The sequence below is a fragment of the Mytilus galloprovincialis genome, chromosome 7 (assembly GCF_965363235.1).
Source record: "Mytilus galloprovincialis chromosome 7, xbMytGall1.hap1.1, whole genome shotgun sequence".
Lineage (NCBI taxonomy): Eukaryota > Metazoa > Mollusca > Bivalvia > Mytilida > Mytilidae > Mytilus > Mytilus galloprovincialis.
The window spans coordinates 78,873,678-78,893,164 of record NC_134844.1 but is presented as its reverse complement, the minus strand read 5'-3'; the positions used below and the strand labels follow the sequence as shown (position 1 = coordinate 78,893,164).

The window sequence follows — 19,487 nt, the reverse complement described above, 5'->3', positions numbered from 1 at the left end:
GTTATCATGGTTAACTTGGTTAAAGAATATTTTTTTATTGAATTGTGATTTTTCTATATTTTTATTTGTTTACTGGTACTTATTTTACTTAGCACATAAAAAATTTATATTCACATTGTCATTGTGTATGTACTATGCACACATTCATTGTGTATGTACTATGCACTTGCCGTAATTTCAAAGGGTATACTATGATGCACTAAATAAGTTTAGGTGAAAGGGGATCAACATCATGAACATAGAGAGTCCCTTGCAGAATTTAAAGATTTAAAGCATGACACTGGAATGAAGGGAAAGATCTTTTGAATCATATTTTTGTTTTCATTGTTTATGAACATTTTTTCTGTAAATATATAGAAGTCAAATTGACAATACATACATACAGTGTTGTCATTTTATTACAAAAATGTTGGTAGTGTGGAGATAGGGCTTTACATGTATATATGTTTTCATATACAATTGTCTATATGTAGATGTCATTTTTTGTTTACAATTTTAACTTTATAAAAGCATTAGTTGAAAACATTCTATTTTATTTTTTTCATTAGTTTGCATATGAATGTATCTCTGATACAATTATACATATTGTATATGCATCATACTTTCTATTCAATCAGTTGTTATCTTATTTTTGGATTTGAATAAAAGGGGGTGCATGTAAAGAGGACCATTTCTTAAAATATATATAGATGTATCATTGATTTATGGTAAAACTTGTACTATAACAATTCCGACTGTTCAGCAAAATCTCCCTGATTTTGGCCTATATTTCATGCTTGAGTGACTTTGTGAAGTTTATGCATTTGACTCCATTTCCCTGGAAAGTTATATTTTGCCTCAGAGGTCCTGTGTTACCCTGATAGCCCTGAATTGGAATAAAGCCAAACTCTAAAGAAGTAGTTAAAGAAAATAAAGACTTTATGTAATATTTAGTAATATATTGTTTTGTTTTGAATAGGAATAGTTATTTTAAGTAATGGTTGAATTTATGTTATTAAAATAGATATAGGAAGATGTGGTGTGAGTGCCAATGAGACAACTCTCCATACAAATAACAATTTAAAAAGTAAACCATTATAGGTTAAAGTACGGCCTTCAACACAGAGCCTTGGCTCACACCGAACAACAAGCTATAAGTTGTTTAATACCCAACATCAAATATAAATTATCAGAAGTAAACATTTTAGGAACTATACATAAGTATATATTTTGGTGTAAATATCCACCATTTGGAACCATAACTTTTGATACAAAAGGCAAACCTAATTAGCTCACATGAATACACAAATGTTTAATCTTGAACATGGGTGAAATATTTGCCACTGTATCATGATTCTTTAAGCAAACAATAATTACTAATAACTCGCACACAGTAGTTGATAGTTATCTCCCTTTGGAGTGCAGATATTGATAGTATCCCCCTTATCATGGGCCCTTATGAGTGCAGGTAGTAATACATGTAATATATTAATAGATATCTCTTTTTATAAAGTTGAGATATGTACATTTATCTTCCTTTTGAGTAGATGCTAATATTAATCTCCCTTTGGAGTGCAGCTGCTAACAGTTGTCTCCCTTTTCAGTGCAGATGTTAATAGTTACCTCCCTTTTAAGTGCAAACGTTAAAAGTGTAGATCTTTATAGTGTTAACCCTTATAAGTGTAATTTTCAATAGTGTTAAACCTTTGAAAAATTTAAGTGTAATGTTAATAGTTATGTCTGTTTTTGTTTTTATAGATGCTTGGTAATCCAGAAAATAAACCATCATTCCTATCAGAAAAATCTTTGGAGGCAGTGTTTAAACACCTGGCAAAGAAATTTCCAAACATTGATTCCAAATCATCAACGGTAAGTGTCATGCACATGTATAAAGTAGAAAAAGCTATAGTTGAGGTATGGTTTGCTATTTCCAAATGGCTGTGTGAAAGTGACAATATTTGTGAAGCTGAATTTTATTATTATTTTGCAAACATTTGATATGTGAGGTAAGCAAGCATGATGGTAAGAACTAAAAGAGCAATTTATACCTCAACAATCTTCTGTCTTGGTTAATATTAGTTTCAAGTAAAAAAATTACAGATCAATTCACATACATGTTTAGTGTTCTTATTAGGAAGAATTACATGTATGACCCTATTGATATTTAAATTATGTAAGGTCGATGAACTGAACATACCACCTTCTTGGATTGTAAAACAGTAGTTCTCGATAGGTCTAATTATTTGCTTAAATTTGCAAAATTTGAGACAGGTTGCTATTAATAGTTTTAGACAGTGCGTGTTCATTGGAATATTATGGAGACAGAAATGATTTTTGCATTATTAAGACTGATTTATCAAATACACATGCCAAATATTTGTGCTTGTACAAATTCTCAACTTTTTAATAGTCATTCAAGGGTAGGTAACTCAAATAGTAAATTTAATTTTAGTAAGGAATGTTGGAGAAATTTCAAATTTTTACTTGTAGCAAGATAGCAAGGTTGGTGACACTATTATCAATTCTTTTTCTCTCATTCTCAAAGCATAATTTAAAACATATGTTCTCATATCTTCATATCTTATTTCAAAATTCTATCTTATACATTTCTTTTTTTCTCACAAAAAGTGTTTTATCATAAACATTCTATGCATATGTGGGCAATTCTGCACCACTTATGGCTTGAAACACTATACGCATGGTGACCAATGCTTTTTATCATATTTATAAAAGGACCTTGGGCAAAGCTACATTCTGGCAAAGTAAAAGAAAATTGTATCTGCTGAACTATATACCAAAGATCAACCTTAATTGTTATTTGCTTGATTCTTGAAGAGACTGACTCATAACTGTTTCTTACATTATATGCATGAATTTGTCCAAGGGAATGTCTAAAAAAATGTGCATTCACTGACAGACAGATATAAACATGATAAACTTTATCTTTTAACTTTTGCTGCAACCATATAGTACTCACTCAAGTATATTATTAAAATGTTGAATGCTTGAACAAATGTTGAATGTCCAGAAATATTCTTTAGACAGGTTAATTTTTGACAGAACAATTTAGATTGACAACATATATGTGGTATGATGGCCAATTTAGACAACTTTTCACAAGAGTCCAAATCATCAGCAAATGAGACAGAAATTAACAACTATAGGTGACTGTATGACTATAGGTGACTGTATGGCTTAAACCACAAGCAAAGCTCAGCCTTTAGAACATTTAAATTCATGTTTCCCCTATACCCAAGAAATCATCAGTAGTTGGTTTCTAAAAAGTATGAACGAATACAGTATACCTTAAAAATAGAAATAATTGTGCACATTTATAAAAGCCATTGTTGATCAATGGACATAAGCAAAATTAATATAATTGCAATTTCATGAAAAAGTGTATTAAGGTGGTACCTAACACTACAGGGAGGTAACTGTAAAGTCAGCTTAACGTTTTTGTTGAGCCTGCAACAAAAAGCAGAAAGCTCGACATAGGGATAGTGATCCGGCGGCGGCGGCGGCTACGGCGGCGGTGTTAGCTCACTTCTTAAAAGCTTTATATTTTAGAAGGTGGAAGACCTGGATGCTTCATACTTTGTATATAGATGCTTCATGTTACGAAGTTTCCGTCAGTCACATGTCCAATGTCCTTGACCTCATTTTCATGGTTCAGTGACCACTTGAAAAAAAAGTTCAAATTTTTTGTAATGTTGAATTCTCTCTTATTATAAGTAATAGGATAACTATATTTGATATGTGCGTACCTTGCAAGGTTCTCATGTCTGTCAGACAGTTTTCACTTGACCTCGACCTGATTTCATGGATCAGTGAACAAGGTTAAGTTTTGGTGGTCAAGTCCATATCTCAGATACTATAAGCAATAGGGCTAGTATATTCAGTGTATGGAAGGACTGTAAGGTGTACATGTCCAACTGGCAGGTGTCATCTGACCTTGACCTCATTTTCATGGTTCAGTGGTTTTAGTTAAATTTTTGTGTTTTGGTCTGTTTTTCTCATACTATATGCAATAGGTCTACTATATTTGTTGTTTGGAATGATTGTAAGGTGTACATGTCTAGCGGGCAGATGTCATGTGACCTTGACCTCGTATTCATGGTTCAGTGGTCAAAGTTAAGTTTTTGAGTTTTGGTCTTTTTATCTAATACTATATGCCATAGGTCAACTATATTTGGTGTATGGAAATATTTTATGATCTTTATGTCAGTCGCGCAGGTTTTATTTGACTGTGACCTCATTTTCACGGTTCATTGCACAGTGTTAAGTTTTTGTGTTTTGGTCTATTTTTCTTGAACTTTAAGTAATGGGTCAACTACATATGTTTAATAGAAGCATTGTTAGCTGTACATGTCTGCCTGGCATGGTTTATCTAACCTTGACCTAATTTTCAAGGTTCATTGGTCTTTATTTAGTTATCTTGGTTAATGTTAAGTTTATGTGACAGTTGTACTAAAGCTTAGCTTTATACTTTGGACTATCAACATAATATCAATGATTAGTATAGAAGGCGAGACATTTCAGTGTGTGCACTCTTGTAATTACATTGTGTTGTAAAGGGAATATTAAGCTTCTCAGGGATTATTCCACTATATAGTTTAGGGCCGCTAAGCGGCCCTTAAATCTGCTAGCGGCCCCCAAAAAATGTTTGTGAATATAAATTCCCAATTCAGGAAAATAAAATAAAAATCGGTATTTCTGGAAAAGTTTCAGTCACTGATTACGGCAACTATAATTTTTCATAGTTTGTCGTCAAAACGTAGTAAAATCCGGATAAGAATACTGACTTCGATCGCATTTTATTAACGATTTAATTATATCAACGTGAGGTAAACAATTTTAGCAGCCGGATTCAATTGAATAAAACTTTATGGGAGTATTTGAATTCGCAAAAGTAGATCCCTCAGCAGGTTGATCAAAAACATGCTTTTTGTCAAAATTGGTGTCAAAGCAGACCTCGGCAAAGAACAAATTCAAATTTTGATATAACATTGATAAATAAATTTTAAGGAGCGCCAATCTTATAAAAGCAGATCGCCCAGCAGAGCCGGTTGTTGATTAAAACTTGTTTTGTAAAAGAAATTACTTTAGGCCACGGTTTTTTAATTTGTTGGTTTACGGATTTTCCCCATGAAAAAGTCGGGTCAGTCGGTCGGGAAAAAAAAAGAAAAAAAACATCTTTGAAGACAGAAAAATATGCAAAATCAATATATATTTCACCTTTCTAACAATATGTTTGTTATGCCATTTTATCATCATTTCTTAAATTTTAGTTCAATGAAATATTATTGCTCAGCTGTTATAAACATCGCATGACATTGTCTAATTATTTACAGTAAAAAAAAGGAGGGTGTACGGACAAAGATGAAATTAAATCGTCATTTCAGAAACAAGAAAAATAGATTCGCGTAGCTCTTAATCAATTCCAGAAAACTTGGTGAATAATGATCTTCAAGCACGAAAACTGATAAAGAAAAAAAATGTAAAAACGTCGTACGAAAATAAGTTTCAACACACGTGTCAAAAACCTAATAGACTCGTCCATTGGAAAAACGAGATTATCGGGTCAATCTGTTGTCTCGCATTCCCGTTTTTTATCCAAATGGACGATAATTTTTTTATTAACTATGAAACAAGAAAATTCCAAATGATTTGTTAATATTCAATACTTCAACTTGATGCCTTCAACCTATCCACATTTGGACAAGTCTATTTCTATGAGATGGTGCATTTTACGGACTGATGACAAATAAGGGAAACAAACTTATTGTGTAATTGGTTTTAAACACAAGTTTCGTTCCGCAAAATTATTTGTGCAAACGACATTTCAAGGTCAGTTATTATGATAATTGATTTGTCTATATTTAAAAACGTAAACTGGAAGTTTTATTTTTTCACAACAGCAAGTGTTATCAATTTTGTTAGTGATTAATGCATTTCATTTCATAAAAAAAAGTTATTTTAATTATTTTCAGGGATAATGCATTTCTTAGGGTCGGCGGGAATAAAAAAGCATGAAAAGTCAATTTTATTTTTATTCTGGAAATCGGCAAAATCGGGTCGGCGGATCCGTATACCAACAAATAAAAAAATCCTGGCCTTATATTTTGCTCTATTTCCTCAAAATACAACAGTTTGAGTGTTTTTGTCGAGCCTGCAACTTTTGTTGCAGAAAGCTCGACATAGGGATAGTGATCCGGCGGCGGCGTTAGCTAACTTCTTAAAAGCTTTATATTTTAGAAGGTGGAAGACCTGGATGCTTCATACTTTGTATATAGATGCCTCATGTTACGAAGTTTCCGTCAGTCACATGTCCAATGTCCTTGACCTCATTTTCATGGTTTAGTGACCACTTAAAAAAAAAGTTCAGATTTTTTGTAATGTTGAATTCTCTCTTATTATAAGTAATAGGATAACTATATTTGGTGTGTGCGTACCTTGCAAGGTCCTCATGCCCGTCAGACAGTTTTCACTTGACCTCGACCTCATTTCATGGATCAGTGAACAAGGTTAAGTTTTGGTGGTCAAGTCCATATCTCAGATACTATAAGCATAGGGCTAGTATATTCGGTGTATGGAAGGACTGTAAGGTGTACATTTTGTACATGTCCAACTGGCAGGTGTCATCTGACCTTGACCTCATTTTCATGGTTCAGTGGTTATAGTTAGTGTTTGTGTTTTGGTCTGTTTTTTTTCATACTTTATGCAATAGGTCTACTATATTTGTTGTACGGAATGATTGTAAGGTGTACATATCTAGCGGGCAGATGTCATCTGACCTTGACCTCATTTTCATGGTTCAGTGGTCAAAGTTAAGTTTTTGAGTTTTGGTCTTTTAATCTAATATTAGTTGTCAAAGGTCAACTATATTTGGTGTATGGAAATGTTTTATGATCTATATGTTAGTCCCGCAGGTTTTAATTGACCATGACCTCAATTTCACGGTTCATTGCACAGTGTTAAGTTTTTGTGTTTTGGTCTATTTTTCTTAAACTATAAGTAATAGGTCAACTATATTTGTTGTATGGAAGCATTGTAAGCTGTACATGTCTGCCTGGCATGGTTCATCTGACCTTGACCTCATTTTCATGGTTCATTGGTCTGTGTTTAGCTATCTTGGTTAATGTTAAGTTTATGTGACAGTTGTAATAAAGCTTTATACTTAGGACTATCAACATAATATCAATGATTAGCAAAGAAGGCGAGACATTTCAGTGTGTGCACTCTTGTTGAAAATAATGTTGATGATGGACCATTCATGAAATGAGGTCCCCCCTCCCCTGAAATACGATGTCATCATTATGAAACTGTTTCAAAAGATATAAAAATGATCAAAATAATTTTAAAGTTCACTGGTGCCTGGTGCAATTGCTGTAAATATCTTATCAATTAAGTATATCACCTTTTGTAATTGCTTTTCTGAATTCGACAATTGGCCAGTTCAATTTGAAATCCATTTGAATCAATGTAAGTTTAAAAAGATGATCTGTTGAAAAAATACTGAATGAATGATTTTTTTCAGTGGTTAATATGGCAAGCTGTTTTGTTATTTAATCTAATTTCAAGATATCTCATAAACTTTATAAGATATCTTATATAATAGTTTGTAAGATATCTTATAAAGTTTATAAGATATCTTACATAGTTCATGAGATATGTTCATGATGTTATAAAATTTATGAGATATCTTTTATAGTTTATAAATCTCATATAGTTTTCTTTATCAGATATCTTATAAATTGTATAAGATATCTTATAAACAATATGATATATCTTATAAACTATATATATAAGATATATCTTATATACTATATATAAGATATCTTATATATAAAGTATATTTATAAGATATCTTATAAAAAAGATTATTTAAGATATCTTATTTCTCTAATTCTTCATCAATTTATCCCTTTCTGTACCCATTGTATAAAAAACATTTAATCAATGTGTGGTTCGTTTGATCTCAGTACTTCATTGGTTAAAATCCGATTATGACGTCAAATGTTCTTGCTTTCCTCTGAATTTCCTATTGTGACGGCATGAAAAAAGGTGACCATGCCTGATGACGTCACATAGAAAGAACACATCTTTTTGCAGATCATTCGAAAAGAAGGAATAAGTTTGCCTGCATAATGTTAGAAAATCATTAGAGAAACAAATTCCACCACCAAATCTCGTGTAATACGATATGTATCCACTCGACAGTTAAATTTCATAATATATCTTATTAAATATATAAGATACATGAACCTCATATAATATAAGATAGCTTTAAAAAAATAAATTATATAAGATATCTCATATATTACAAATGTATTAAATGAGATATCTTATAAAAATATATTTTATATAAGATATCTTATATACTATGAGATAATTTGAGATAATTTGAAATTTGAATAAATAGCTAAACTGCTTAAGTGCCATAGGTTTATGTTAGCTGGTATATATGCCTTGTTTACCAAAGTTAAGATGATAGTGCATTATGTGCAATGGTATTCATGGTATTCATGTATTACAACTTCCCTGGTCTGAATCCAATAACTTCTTCAATCAGTGTACAGGTGAAACTTAATATACATTTTCCGTTTTTACAGGTCAGGAAAATGATATAATTTCGTTTTAGATTGTATGCATAAAAATTCCCAATTGGGATAAAATATTCCCAATTTGATGTTCAAGGGACCCATTTGAAAACACCTGGAATCATCCCTGCTTCTCAATGATCAAAATTGGTGTTTGTCAAACTGCTATATAACCAGTGTAATTTTTCTGACAAAACGGTTGGTTCAAAATTTTTGAAATTTTTACATTTTTGTTAAAGGGTAAAAGTAAATACTTTTACAAAATTTTATGAAAATTAAACGAGCCAAATTAATTTTAGTGAAAGTGTTGGGAACCACCTTAAAAGTTGCAAACTGAACTAAACATTGAGTTCTAATAAATGCAATAACTGTCCTGTTTACTGTTAGTATCTAAATTTACAATGTATGATCTAGAAGGAAAGCATATATATTTTTAATTTCTTTTTCAGTTATCGCCGATACAAAACATCAAAGCAGATGTGGTCAAATCTTTGTCACTGTATTACTATACATTTGTTGATATCATGGACTTGAAGGTAGGTCTAAGTTCTGTTAATAAAGGAAAATGTGAAAAGACACAAAAGGGTAGGAAATATTTTTGGTTGGAGGATAAAAAAACATATATGCTACAAATTCAACATTTAGGATTAACATGTCTTCCTACCAATTATTATTTTGAACTAGAGGTTCAATGTGTCGGTCTAGTATTTTAAGCCAAGTCATATTCATATCTCATTAAGAGGTTCTTATCGGGATAAATGCATGCAATCTTTGCCACTGGATGTTCAACAGAAATTCACATCATCATTTATAGGTAGATGAAAAAACAAAGGCCATACCTTAAAATATATAATTTATATCCATATATACATATCCATGTTTACATTTAATTACGTCAATTGAAAAAAATATACATTTTAGTTTCTTGTGTACAATTTGGAAATTAGTATGGCGTTCATTATCACTGGACTAGTATATATTTGTTTAGGGGCCAGCTGAAGGACGCCTCCGGGTGCGGGAATTTCTCGCTACATTGAAGACCTGTTGGTGACCCTCTGCTGTTGTTTTTTATTTGGTCGGGTTGTTGTCTCTTTGACACATTCCCCATTTCCATTCTCAATTTTACATATACTCAAAAACAAACAAAAGCTTTAAAAACACTGCAAACAAAGCTTTGAGAAAAAACAACTCAATTCCAACCCCAACTAATATTAGGGTGAATTAACATGATACATATGATATATATTAGCTTACAACTACAAATCTTGAAAGAAATACAACAACTATGAACATAAAATTGAGAATGGAAATGGGGAATGTGCCAAAGAGACAACAACCCGACCATAGAAAAAAAACAACAGCAATAGGTCACCAACAGGTCTTCAATGTAGCGAGAAATTCCGCACCAGGAGGCGTCCTTCAGCTGGCCCCTAAACAAATATATACTAGTTCAGTGATAATGAACACCATACTAATTTCCAAATTGTACACAAGAAACTAAAATTAAAATAATACAAGACTAACAAAGGCCAGAGGCTCCTGACTTGGAACAGGCGCAAAAATGCGGCGGGGTTAAACATGTTTGTGAGATCTCAACCCTCCCCCTATACCTCTAGCCAATGTAATAAAGTAAACGCATAACAATACACACATTAAAAATCTGTTTAAAAGAACTCAGACTTGTCATTTATGACTCCTCCAATTGTGAATTTCTGTTACATAAATGTTGTACATATTGACATAACTTTTAATTTTATACTTTCAGGACCATGTTACAGATTTACTGACCACTATTGATGCTTGCCAAGTTCATTTGGACATTGTGAGTGTTCACAAAGTTACACTTGATATATTTAAATATTTTTCTTCAGTTTATGATAGCTTAAAAGGGACCTTCTGAATAGAGTTTTCTCCATGGAATTATCTTCAACATTTTAATTTATGCAATAGGCCACTAAAAATATTTAGGTTTTAGGAGTTGCCCCATAACCCCTAATTTTAAAGTGATCTATGCATACATTGTAACTTATTTATCTATAAATTTAAAAAAAAGATTCTTCAACTTTTAAATTTCATAATGTTTCATAACATTAGGGTTACTTCTATTTTTCGTTTGAATTTTTCAGGCTTTGAACTATGACCTTACCAAGCAATACCTTGACCTTATGACAACCTATGTGTCAATAATGGTTCTGGTGTCAAAAGTTGATGACAGAAGATTAGTACTGTCTCTGTTTAATGTAGCACACGAATTCCTTCATGGTGCAGGGTTAGTACATATATGTCAATGCATGATATTTTTTAGTGGTAAAAAAAAAAAACCCAGAAATTTTGTTTTTAATATTTGAAAAAGGAGAAAAAAGAAAGGAAACTATAGTTGACACTGATAAGATTAAATTCATAGGAAAACTCATGTCATTAATACAGAGTAATTATTATGAATAGATATTCTTTGAAAGTACATACTTTTACCATGGAAGTATTTTATTGACAGGAACTCCTACAATAAATTAGCACATTCACATCCCACTAATTTCTTAAGGTAAATAAAAGGTTCCGACTGAGTATTTCAAGTATGTGATAATTCCTTTGTGGGGTATTTGTGATGCCACCATTGCATTGTTTATAAGTACACAACTGGTTATTTCGGTATATTTGATATTATGATCAATCATGGGAATATGTTTTACCCATGTATTTATAGTACAATGAATTATAGTTAATGAACAAATATTTAATGATTTTGTGGCATCGTACTATAAATTTGAAGTTGGTTTGTTGGAGTTACTGTCAATATAATACTCCCATGATTTTTACTTTAATACAATAAATCAGTAGCTAAAAATGATAACAATACTTATCTATATTTCAGTGATACTTCCTTTCCAAGACTTGGACAAATGGTTCAGGATTATGATCACCCAATGAAAAAAATGTCAGAGGAATTTGTACCTCATTCAAGGGTAAATAAATAACACATTACATTTTGAACAGTAGAACAAATTTACAAGTTTTAATTCAGAATTGGTAAGAAATATGGAAGCTATTACTTTCAATTCATGTGTTCTAGCGGAAAAGTTAGTGGAAATTCATGTTCTGACTCACAATTTGCTGAAAAAAATTAAGAATATTATTATTAGTTTGAAAGCTTGATTTAGATGTATTGTGATAGTAAAGATATTGAAAATGTTACTTTCAATCCATATGTTCTAGAAGAAAAGTTAACTGAACTTCTTAATTTGGCAACCGAAAATATATTTGAAAATTTTAAAATTGCCTAAACATATGCAAACTTTCATATATCGTTTCACAGTGTCATTAATTTATCAAATTATTTATTAATAAAAATCAATTGAATTCTTTCAGGTTTTGATCCCAGCCATTATGTCACTACATGTAATCTACCCCAAAAGGAATTTAACAGCAGAGCTGATGAGATCTACGCAGATGTTAAGTTTGCTAGCAGAACCTGCTAAAATAATGAACAGTCCAATAACAGATATGGTAAGAATTTAATAGTAGTGTGTTCATTAACAAATAAAAATGTATGTGGAAAAGCTAAAGAAAAAGTAAGATATCCCTTTGGAAGGTATCTTTTTTGACATTTTGGTCTTTTTAAAGGGGCACTAGCTATCAAATTGATGTTCACCGATTTGACTCAAATTCCCATATTTGATTTATAACCATGTAAAACATTTATCCAAATTATTAAAAGTCTATAATTAACAATTTATAGAGCATGGGATTGATAATATGTAGCTTCGTATCGTGTGTATAAGTCTTGACTCCATCTCATTAATATTGAGTTGACCTCGTAAAACCTCCGATGACCATATAAGGTTTATAAACATAAATATAGATATAAATAGATTTAGCAAAATCGTGCAATTGGATTTTTCTTTGTCTATTTGATTTCATAATATAGATGAAAAATATATGTTCATATAAGAATGATTTCTTGTCGATCGAAACAGTCAATCAAATGGCTTACCTTTGTTTCACTTTCAATATTGACATTCTTTTCCTTTAAAAGACTGCCCATGCAGGATTCATGCGTTATCCATCTCAAGCTAAGGGGTAAAATTGAAGTCCATATAAATATGGATTCAATGAGGTTGAATTATTCACTTGCAAGTGAATAATTAATCTTCAATGTTTGTTAGCTTATTGTGTCAAAAATGAACCATACTTGTTGCTAAAAGTGAATTATTATTTTACTATTTCACCTTCATTAATGATTGAAAAACAAAATCCTATTTTAGATTTTTTATATATATCTCGTAGCTAGTGCCCCTTTAAAAGAGGATCTTTCTTAAAGTACTATATATTAGGAAATTTTGATGTTTGTCTTATTTCAGTTATATTCATTTTCTACAAAATGAACCAATTATCTTTCTTGCTCCTTGAAAATTGTCTGTATGTAATTACCTTTAAAATTTTATAAAGCAAATGCAATGAAAGTATGCTTTGAATCTAGTGTGAATAATTTCAACAGGTTGATAAAGGGTCAAAACTTGTAAGTCATCTAAAAATGACCACAATTATATGAAAACAATCCATATTCTTTCTTTAAACTTAAGGAAAATATCAAAGTTAACTGTTCCTTGTTATGCCTCAACCTTGAACAAACCTGGATGCTAAAATACCGGCAACCAGTATACAGTATAAAGCCCAACAAGAGAAAGTTCTGTGGAACTATATATGACTACTAACATCTCTTTTATCATAAATGATTGACACTTTGGAAAATTACAGTTGATATTTACTACTTTACAGTGACAGATTTATTGATATTTATAGAAAATATGATTGAATTATTATTAATGTATGCACAATTATTTTATAGGTTCAATGTGAATATCTGTCCCAAGATGTAATGGAAAAATGGATTATTTGTAAGTTTACACATGTTGTTATTATAATCATTTCTCTAATTAATTGTTGATCTAAACTTCCTGGAATCAGTTTAAATAAGAGTGGTAGAGTTATCTAGGGGTATGCATTTTTTGGCAGACTATATAGTAAGGAGATTTTTTGTGATTGCAAATGAGACAACTACATGTATGGACCAGTGTCCAAATGACACATATTTAAGCAATTATAGTTAAATGAATGACCTTCAGCATTGAGCAAAACAAATAATTTATAATCAGCTATAAAATTCAGTGACCTTACAAAATGTGAATCAATTCAAATGAAAAACCAACTGCCTAATTTATGACCTAAAAAACAACTAAAAACATATACAAATTTATAATGAGTATTTTGCCACTAAAAATTAGAAACTTTAACATTATTTGTTCTGTTGCTAGTAGCCAATTGACAGCAGTAAATATACTTGGCATTGTAAAATACTGTTTTGCTGTGTAAATTGCAGAAGGTTGATCAATTAAGGGACGACATCAAAAGTTCAATGTAGGATAAAAAACTTAATTCACATAGTTTTTTCACTGACCCCCCACCCCCCTCTTAAATTAATTTGGAAAAAAATGATTTACCAATAGGGATATATGTAAAAATCGATTTTAGATATACAAAACTTTTAACACCCCCACCCCTCCACTCCCAAGCTATTTGATTTCAGTTTTTTATCCTACGTGTACATTGATCTTTTGATGTCGTCCCTAAAAATAGACAGGTAAAAATTAGTGAATCTGAAAATGGAGATACAATATATTCATTATATTTGCCAATAATACAAGGCAATTGGTTTGTGAACAAACAAAAAATAAAAATATTTTGCAGGAAAAAAAAATCCTCTAACTGGCACTATAGACCTATGCCAAATTTTGGGATGATTAGAACTACTTACATATATATATATTTATACAGTTAAATAAATTCTAACAAGATAACTTTAATATGGAATTGGGCTCACAGCCTTAAGGATGTACTTAGGTGAGGTTTTGGAATTTGTGTCAAATGTTCAGACTCCTTGGGGTGTTATTCCATACAATACAATGTAAAATATTTAGCCCCATAACACCCATTTATTTTTTCATACAAGACTTAATAGCTCATGAAAGGTCATTTACCAAAATTTTAGAACATTCTTAATTTTCTTTCTTTTGTTTTGAAACCTAATAATACCAATGCAAATATAAGGTAAAAGTCAGAGTCAGCCTTTTCCCGCCATATTTTATATCTCAAATATCTCGAAAAGGAGGTCCATGACCTATCAATATTTTTAGCTTATATTTATCCTTAATGGATGCTCTACCAGCTTATAGTATCAATTTTAACTTTTTAATTTATTAATTTTCACCTAACCTCACCTAAGTACATCCTTAACATAAAATATAAAAATATTTGAATCCTTTCTATAGTTGGGTTGATGTTATGTTACCAGTATTTACAAGAAGCTAAGGCTTGGGATCTTTGGAAACAAGTATTACAGTCAGGGTATATTGTACAACTATGTAGAGATGAGGTGTTACACATACATGGATTCATTGTATCTTTCTTTGAAACAATTAAAGGGTAAGTAACAAAGTATGTCTAAATCAGTGTATCTTACATTTGGATAGAAAGGAATCATTGGCGGATCCAGAGGTTCCAGGGGTGGAACCCCCCTTTTTTTTGGCCGATCAATGCATTTGAATGGGGACATATAGCCGGAACCCCCCCTTTATCCTGGGTTGGGAACCCCCCTTTTTAAAATGGCTGGATCCACGCCTGGGAATAATTTCCAAACAATCTGAGAAATGATTTTGATTTTTTTACATTCACAGTAACAAATCATGTGTAAATATATGTGCTTATCAACCCTTAAACATTGTCTAGGGTTGTTCCTTGCTTCTACTGAAGTTTTGTCTAATTAAAGTATGAATTTAATGGGTTTAATTAGTGTATACTGTAGATTCATTAGTAATTGTGGGTACCAGTTTTTGTGGTTAAAGGTAAACCACAAATTTAAATGTTCAACAAATTATCGTTCAAATTTTCTATTAGATTGTGTGCAGACTTTGAAAAAACAACAAAATCAATTATCCACGAATAGTTTTCCTCAATCCACCAAAAATAAATAAATCCACTGAATTGAATACTAAATATTAAAACATTGACAATTTCAAAATAACAGAAAAATCACTATTATTGTTTCTCTTTAACTCAAATCACAGAAAGATGAAAGATAAACTTCTACAGTTATTAGTACGACAATCCAGAGATGTTACACAGAATATTGTCAAATTTGTATATTAAAAGAAATTCCGATAGAAATATTATATGATTATATCATGTGCTTTGATAATTTTTTATTATTTTTAACAATTTTTAGACACAATATGAAGAAAAAAATAGATGATGTGAGAGAATTCCAACATAGTGCATTACAAACATCGTAAGTAGTAAATTAGTACCTATCGTAAGTACACAGTTCTGGTATTAGATGACTAGGTGTCATGTAGGAATATCAAATAATTATACCCCGCTTTTAAAAAGTGGGCATATACTGGTTTACCTCTGTTGCATCTTTCTCAGGAGCTACATTACAAGGATATCTGAAATTTTGAGTTAGGGTTTATATAAATCGGCTTTACAGTTTTCAGATCCATCACTCAACAATTTCCTATTTATCGCCAAGTATTTGGACAGGGGAATCATCAGTGAGCATAAGCAATTTCACTTTTTATTCCTTTGTTGCAGAATATATAAGAACTTACATTCTGGTATCTGACATTTTTCTGAAAAACAGAAATACAGCAACACTCAAACAAAAAAAGAAAAATATAAATTATTCTCACCAACACACATCTCTAACTAAAAATTTATGCTAAAGTTAAGCACTTAATAAAAATGAACCTATGTTTTAAGAATTGCTTTAAATAGAAAAGAAGGAATGTGACATTTTAATTCATGAAACATAATCTTAATAGGCATGAAAAAATATAAGCAAAAGAACTGTACCTTTATTGCTGTTCTCCTGTTTACCTTTATTTTCATTATACAAATTATTTTAATTATGTTATAGGCCAGGAATACACAAGGAGAGAAGAAAATTTCTAAGATCTGCTTTACGTGAACTGACACAGATATATGCTGATCAACCAGGTCTTCTTGGACCAAAGGTAAAAATATAATGTCTTATTTGGAGTTCTTGATAATGTAAAACGATTGAGAAATAATTGAGTTCCCCCCTTTTACCAAAATGATTTACCCTTACAAATTACATTTACAGTTTGTCAGATTCAAATAAAAACTTGAATCAGAATCAGAAATAAAGAACTTTTACATCATTTGTTCTCTGGTAGATAGTTTTCTCATTGGCAATTAAACCATATCTTTTTTATTTTTTAAAACTTTTTTGCAAACGTTTGTGTCCATATGTGAAATTCAGAATAAGTGTTTGTGTATATTTATCATGGAAAAGAGAAAATAGCATATCACTGAATCCAATAAAAAAAGATAAAAAAAAAAAAACATTTTGTATATAAAAAAGAAGATGTGGTATGATTGCCAATGAGACAACTATCCACAAAAGACAAAATGACACAGACATTAACAACTATAGGTCACCTGTCGGCCTTCAACAATGAACAAAGCCCATACCGCATAGTCAGCTATAAAAGGCCCTGATAAGACAATGTAAAACAATTCAAACGAGAAAACTAACGTGTTTATTTTTTAGGCTTTGTATGTATGGCAAGGTTTGTCCGTTACTAGAGATGAAATTCATTGGTTACTACGACACTTTGATAATCCTCCATCGAAACGACATAACATTAAATTGTCACAAGAAGATTTTGTTGACAGGTAAACATTTAGTTATTTTGCATATTACATTTGAATTTATAAGAACATTTAGTGTCAGCAAAAACACAATTTTTCAGCAATCTAGGAAATTGGTTCTCATAAAAATAAATGAATTTAGTAATTGTCAGAAAAGTATTATTAATAATAAATTCTGTTTAGGGTTTACTCTTAACCCTTTCACCGATTGCTGCCCAGACAGAAGCTACTCTGAGACGATGGCTTCCCTGGCTACTATTACTCAAGTGGGAGATCTTCATAATAAATGTCAATAAAAACTTGTTTGTAGTTATTTGTGTATTTATTTCATTCACTAACACCATGTTCACAGTTTTGTTCATGTTTTGATAATTTTTTCTTCATAAAATGTTCAAATTTTCAAATTTTCAGCATTTTTTAGGTGAAATTCTCAAAATTCCGCACTTTGACCCCAAATCGTAATTTTTTAACCCAAAACAGCAAAATTTTATGAGGCTGTACAAATTCCTCACACTGAACGATGTCCATTCCAAGTGTTTTGTACATAAAACGACATTTTATGTGAAAAAAGTATACTAGTTTGGCTTCAATTCTTCCATATTCTTTCAAAAAAAATGTTCCCTCATTTCAAATTCTCGTAAATTCCGTAAATTTCCTCTGATATTGACACAATTTTTAACAAACGGAAGCGCCATGTTTACACTATCATCCGGGTATTCATCAAAGAAAGATAACTCATGTTTGCACTGTTTTAAGCGGGAAATATAAAAGAGGAATAAAAACGGGACTCATCGTCAGCTGTCTGAAGCGTGAATCCCGGTAAACCTGGACTCATCGGCGAAAGGGTTAAGGGAAAATTATATAAAACACATCATAATACTTTGATTAAGGTATCTGGACCATAATACTTCAATTAACATGATTATTTAAGGAGACAATTTGCAAATGTCAAAAACATTATTAAACGTTTGAAAAACAATTTATTAAATAAAGAATTAGGTCCGGTAAAGACCGATTTTGGCCTCAAATTTCAGGTTCATCTAACGAATGATTTGTTCACTTTTTAATCACTTCAGTGTCTATGTCACTTGATTCAATTAGTTTATGTGAAAGATTTTTACTGATTTTAGTCATTACAAACACTCCGATTTAAGCTTAAATATGAAAAATCTATCAAATATGCAAAAAAAAGTCACTTTTCAGTTGGTTTTTGTCAAAAATGAAATTGGCCACATCCGTGTTCATCCTCAGCCTTAATATATGTTATGTATTATCATCAAATACAACTTACATCTCAATATTACAAATGAACACGAATGTGGCCACTTTCATTTAAGACAGAAACCGTCTAAAATTTAACTAAAATGCTGAAATAGTGAAGATTTCAGTAATTTGGCATGACTTTATGATGCTATTACCCAATATATGTGCATTGTATTGTCAAAAACAACCCATATTTATGTAGCAGAAGCATTCTTCTTTCCAAAAAATAGCTAAAAGATTACATTTTCACAATTTTGTAAAACTGCTCTATTTTGTGGCCAAAAAGGGGTCTTACTGAATCTACTCCTTTCACCATTGTCTACAAGTGTCACACCACCATATACTCCCTCCAATTTAGAACGTATATGAAAGTAGGCCTACTCGGACAAAAAATAGTGCATTTGATGTCATTGTTTACCTGAACTAACCAACAAATTGGCAGAAATGAAACTTTTAGTGAAAGAGAAATATATTTAGACCATTTTGAGCTAAAGTTTACTTGTTTATGAGTTTGCATTCAAAATTGAGGATTAATGCACTCCATAGTATACTAATTTAAGATTTCCAGAAAACCAGGGGTTATCTTTAGTGGTACCTCTATTCGGAAGACCTTTTCTTTTTTATATGATTTGAAAATTGGAATGTAGAAAGTTGATACATGTACCATTTAGGATATACCTGGTTTCTATGAAGTCAAACTTCAGGTTAAATATTTAGAAAGCTGTGAAAATTGCAAAATTTGGTTGAACAGATAGGGACTTTTAATTGGTGGTACGACACCTACATAAGAAAATGTCAGGAATATGAAAGTTGTTATCCATTCATTTGATGTTTTTAATTTTGCTATTTGATAAAGGACTTTCAATTTGGGACTTTCCTTGGAGTTAGGTAGTTTTGCTATTTTACTTGCTCCTT

At 31.1% G+C, this 19,487-nt stretch overlaps 1 protein-coding gene across 9 annotated transcripts in view; it reads left to right on the top strand.

Moving 5' to 3' along the window:
* LOC143083736 (nck-associated protein 1-like) overlaps positions 1-19,487 on the top strand; it is a 66,713-nt gene that overhangs the window by 6,184 nt on the left and 41,042 nt on the right. For all 9 annotated transcript variants that reach the window (XM_076260028.1, XM_076260027.1, XM_076260025.1 and 6 more), the window contains exons 2-12: positions 1,738-1,848; positions 9,029-9,115; positions 10,345-10,401; positions 10,706-10,848; positions 11,452-11,542; positions 11,946-12,083; positions 13,426-13,474; positions 14,906-15,059; positions 15,859-15,921; positions 16,552-16,648; positions 17,209-17,333. In XM_076260028.1, the coding sequence (XP_076116143.1) occupies positions 1,738-1,848; positions 9,029-9,115; positions 10,345-10,401; positions 10,706-10,848; positions 11,452-11,542; positions 11,946-12,083; positions 13,426-13,474; positions 14,906-15,059; positions 15,859-15,921; positions 16,552-16,648; positions 17,209-17,333 (1,115 nt within the window). The remainder of the gene's footprint in view (positions 1-1,737; positions 1,849-9,028; positions 9,116-10,344; positions 10,402-10,705; positions 10,849-11,451; positions 11,543-11,945; positions 12,084-13,425; positions 13,475-14,905; positions 15,060-15,858; positions 15,922-16,551; positions 16,649-17,208; positions 17,334-19,487) is intronic.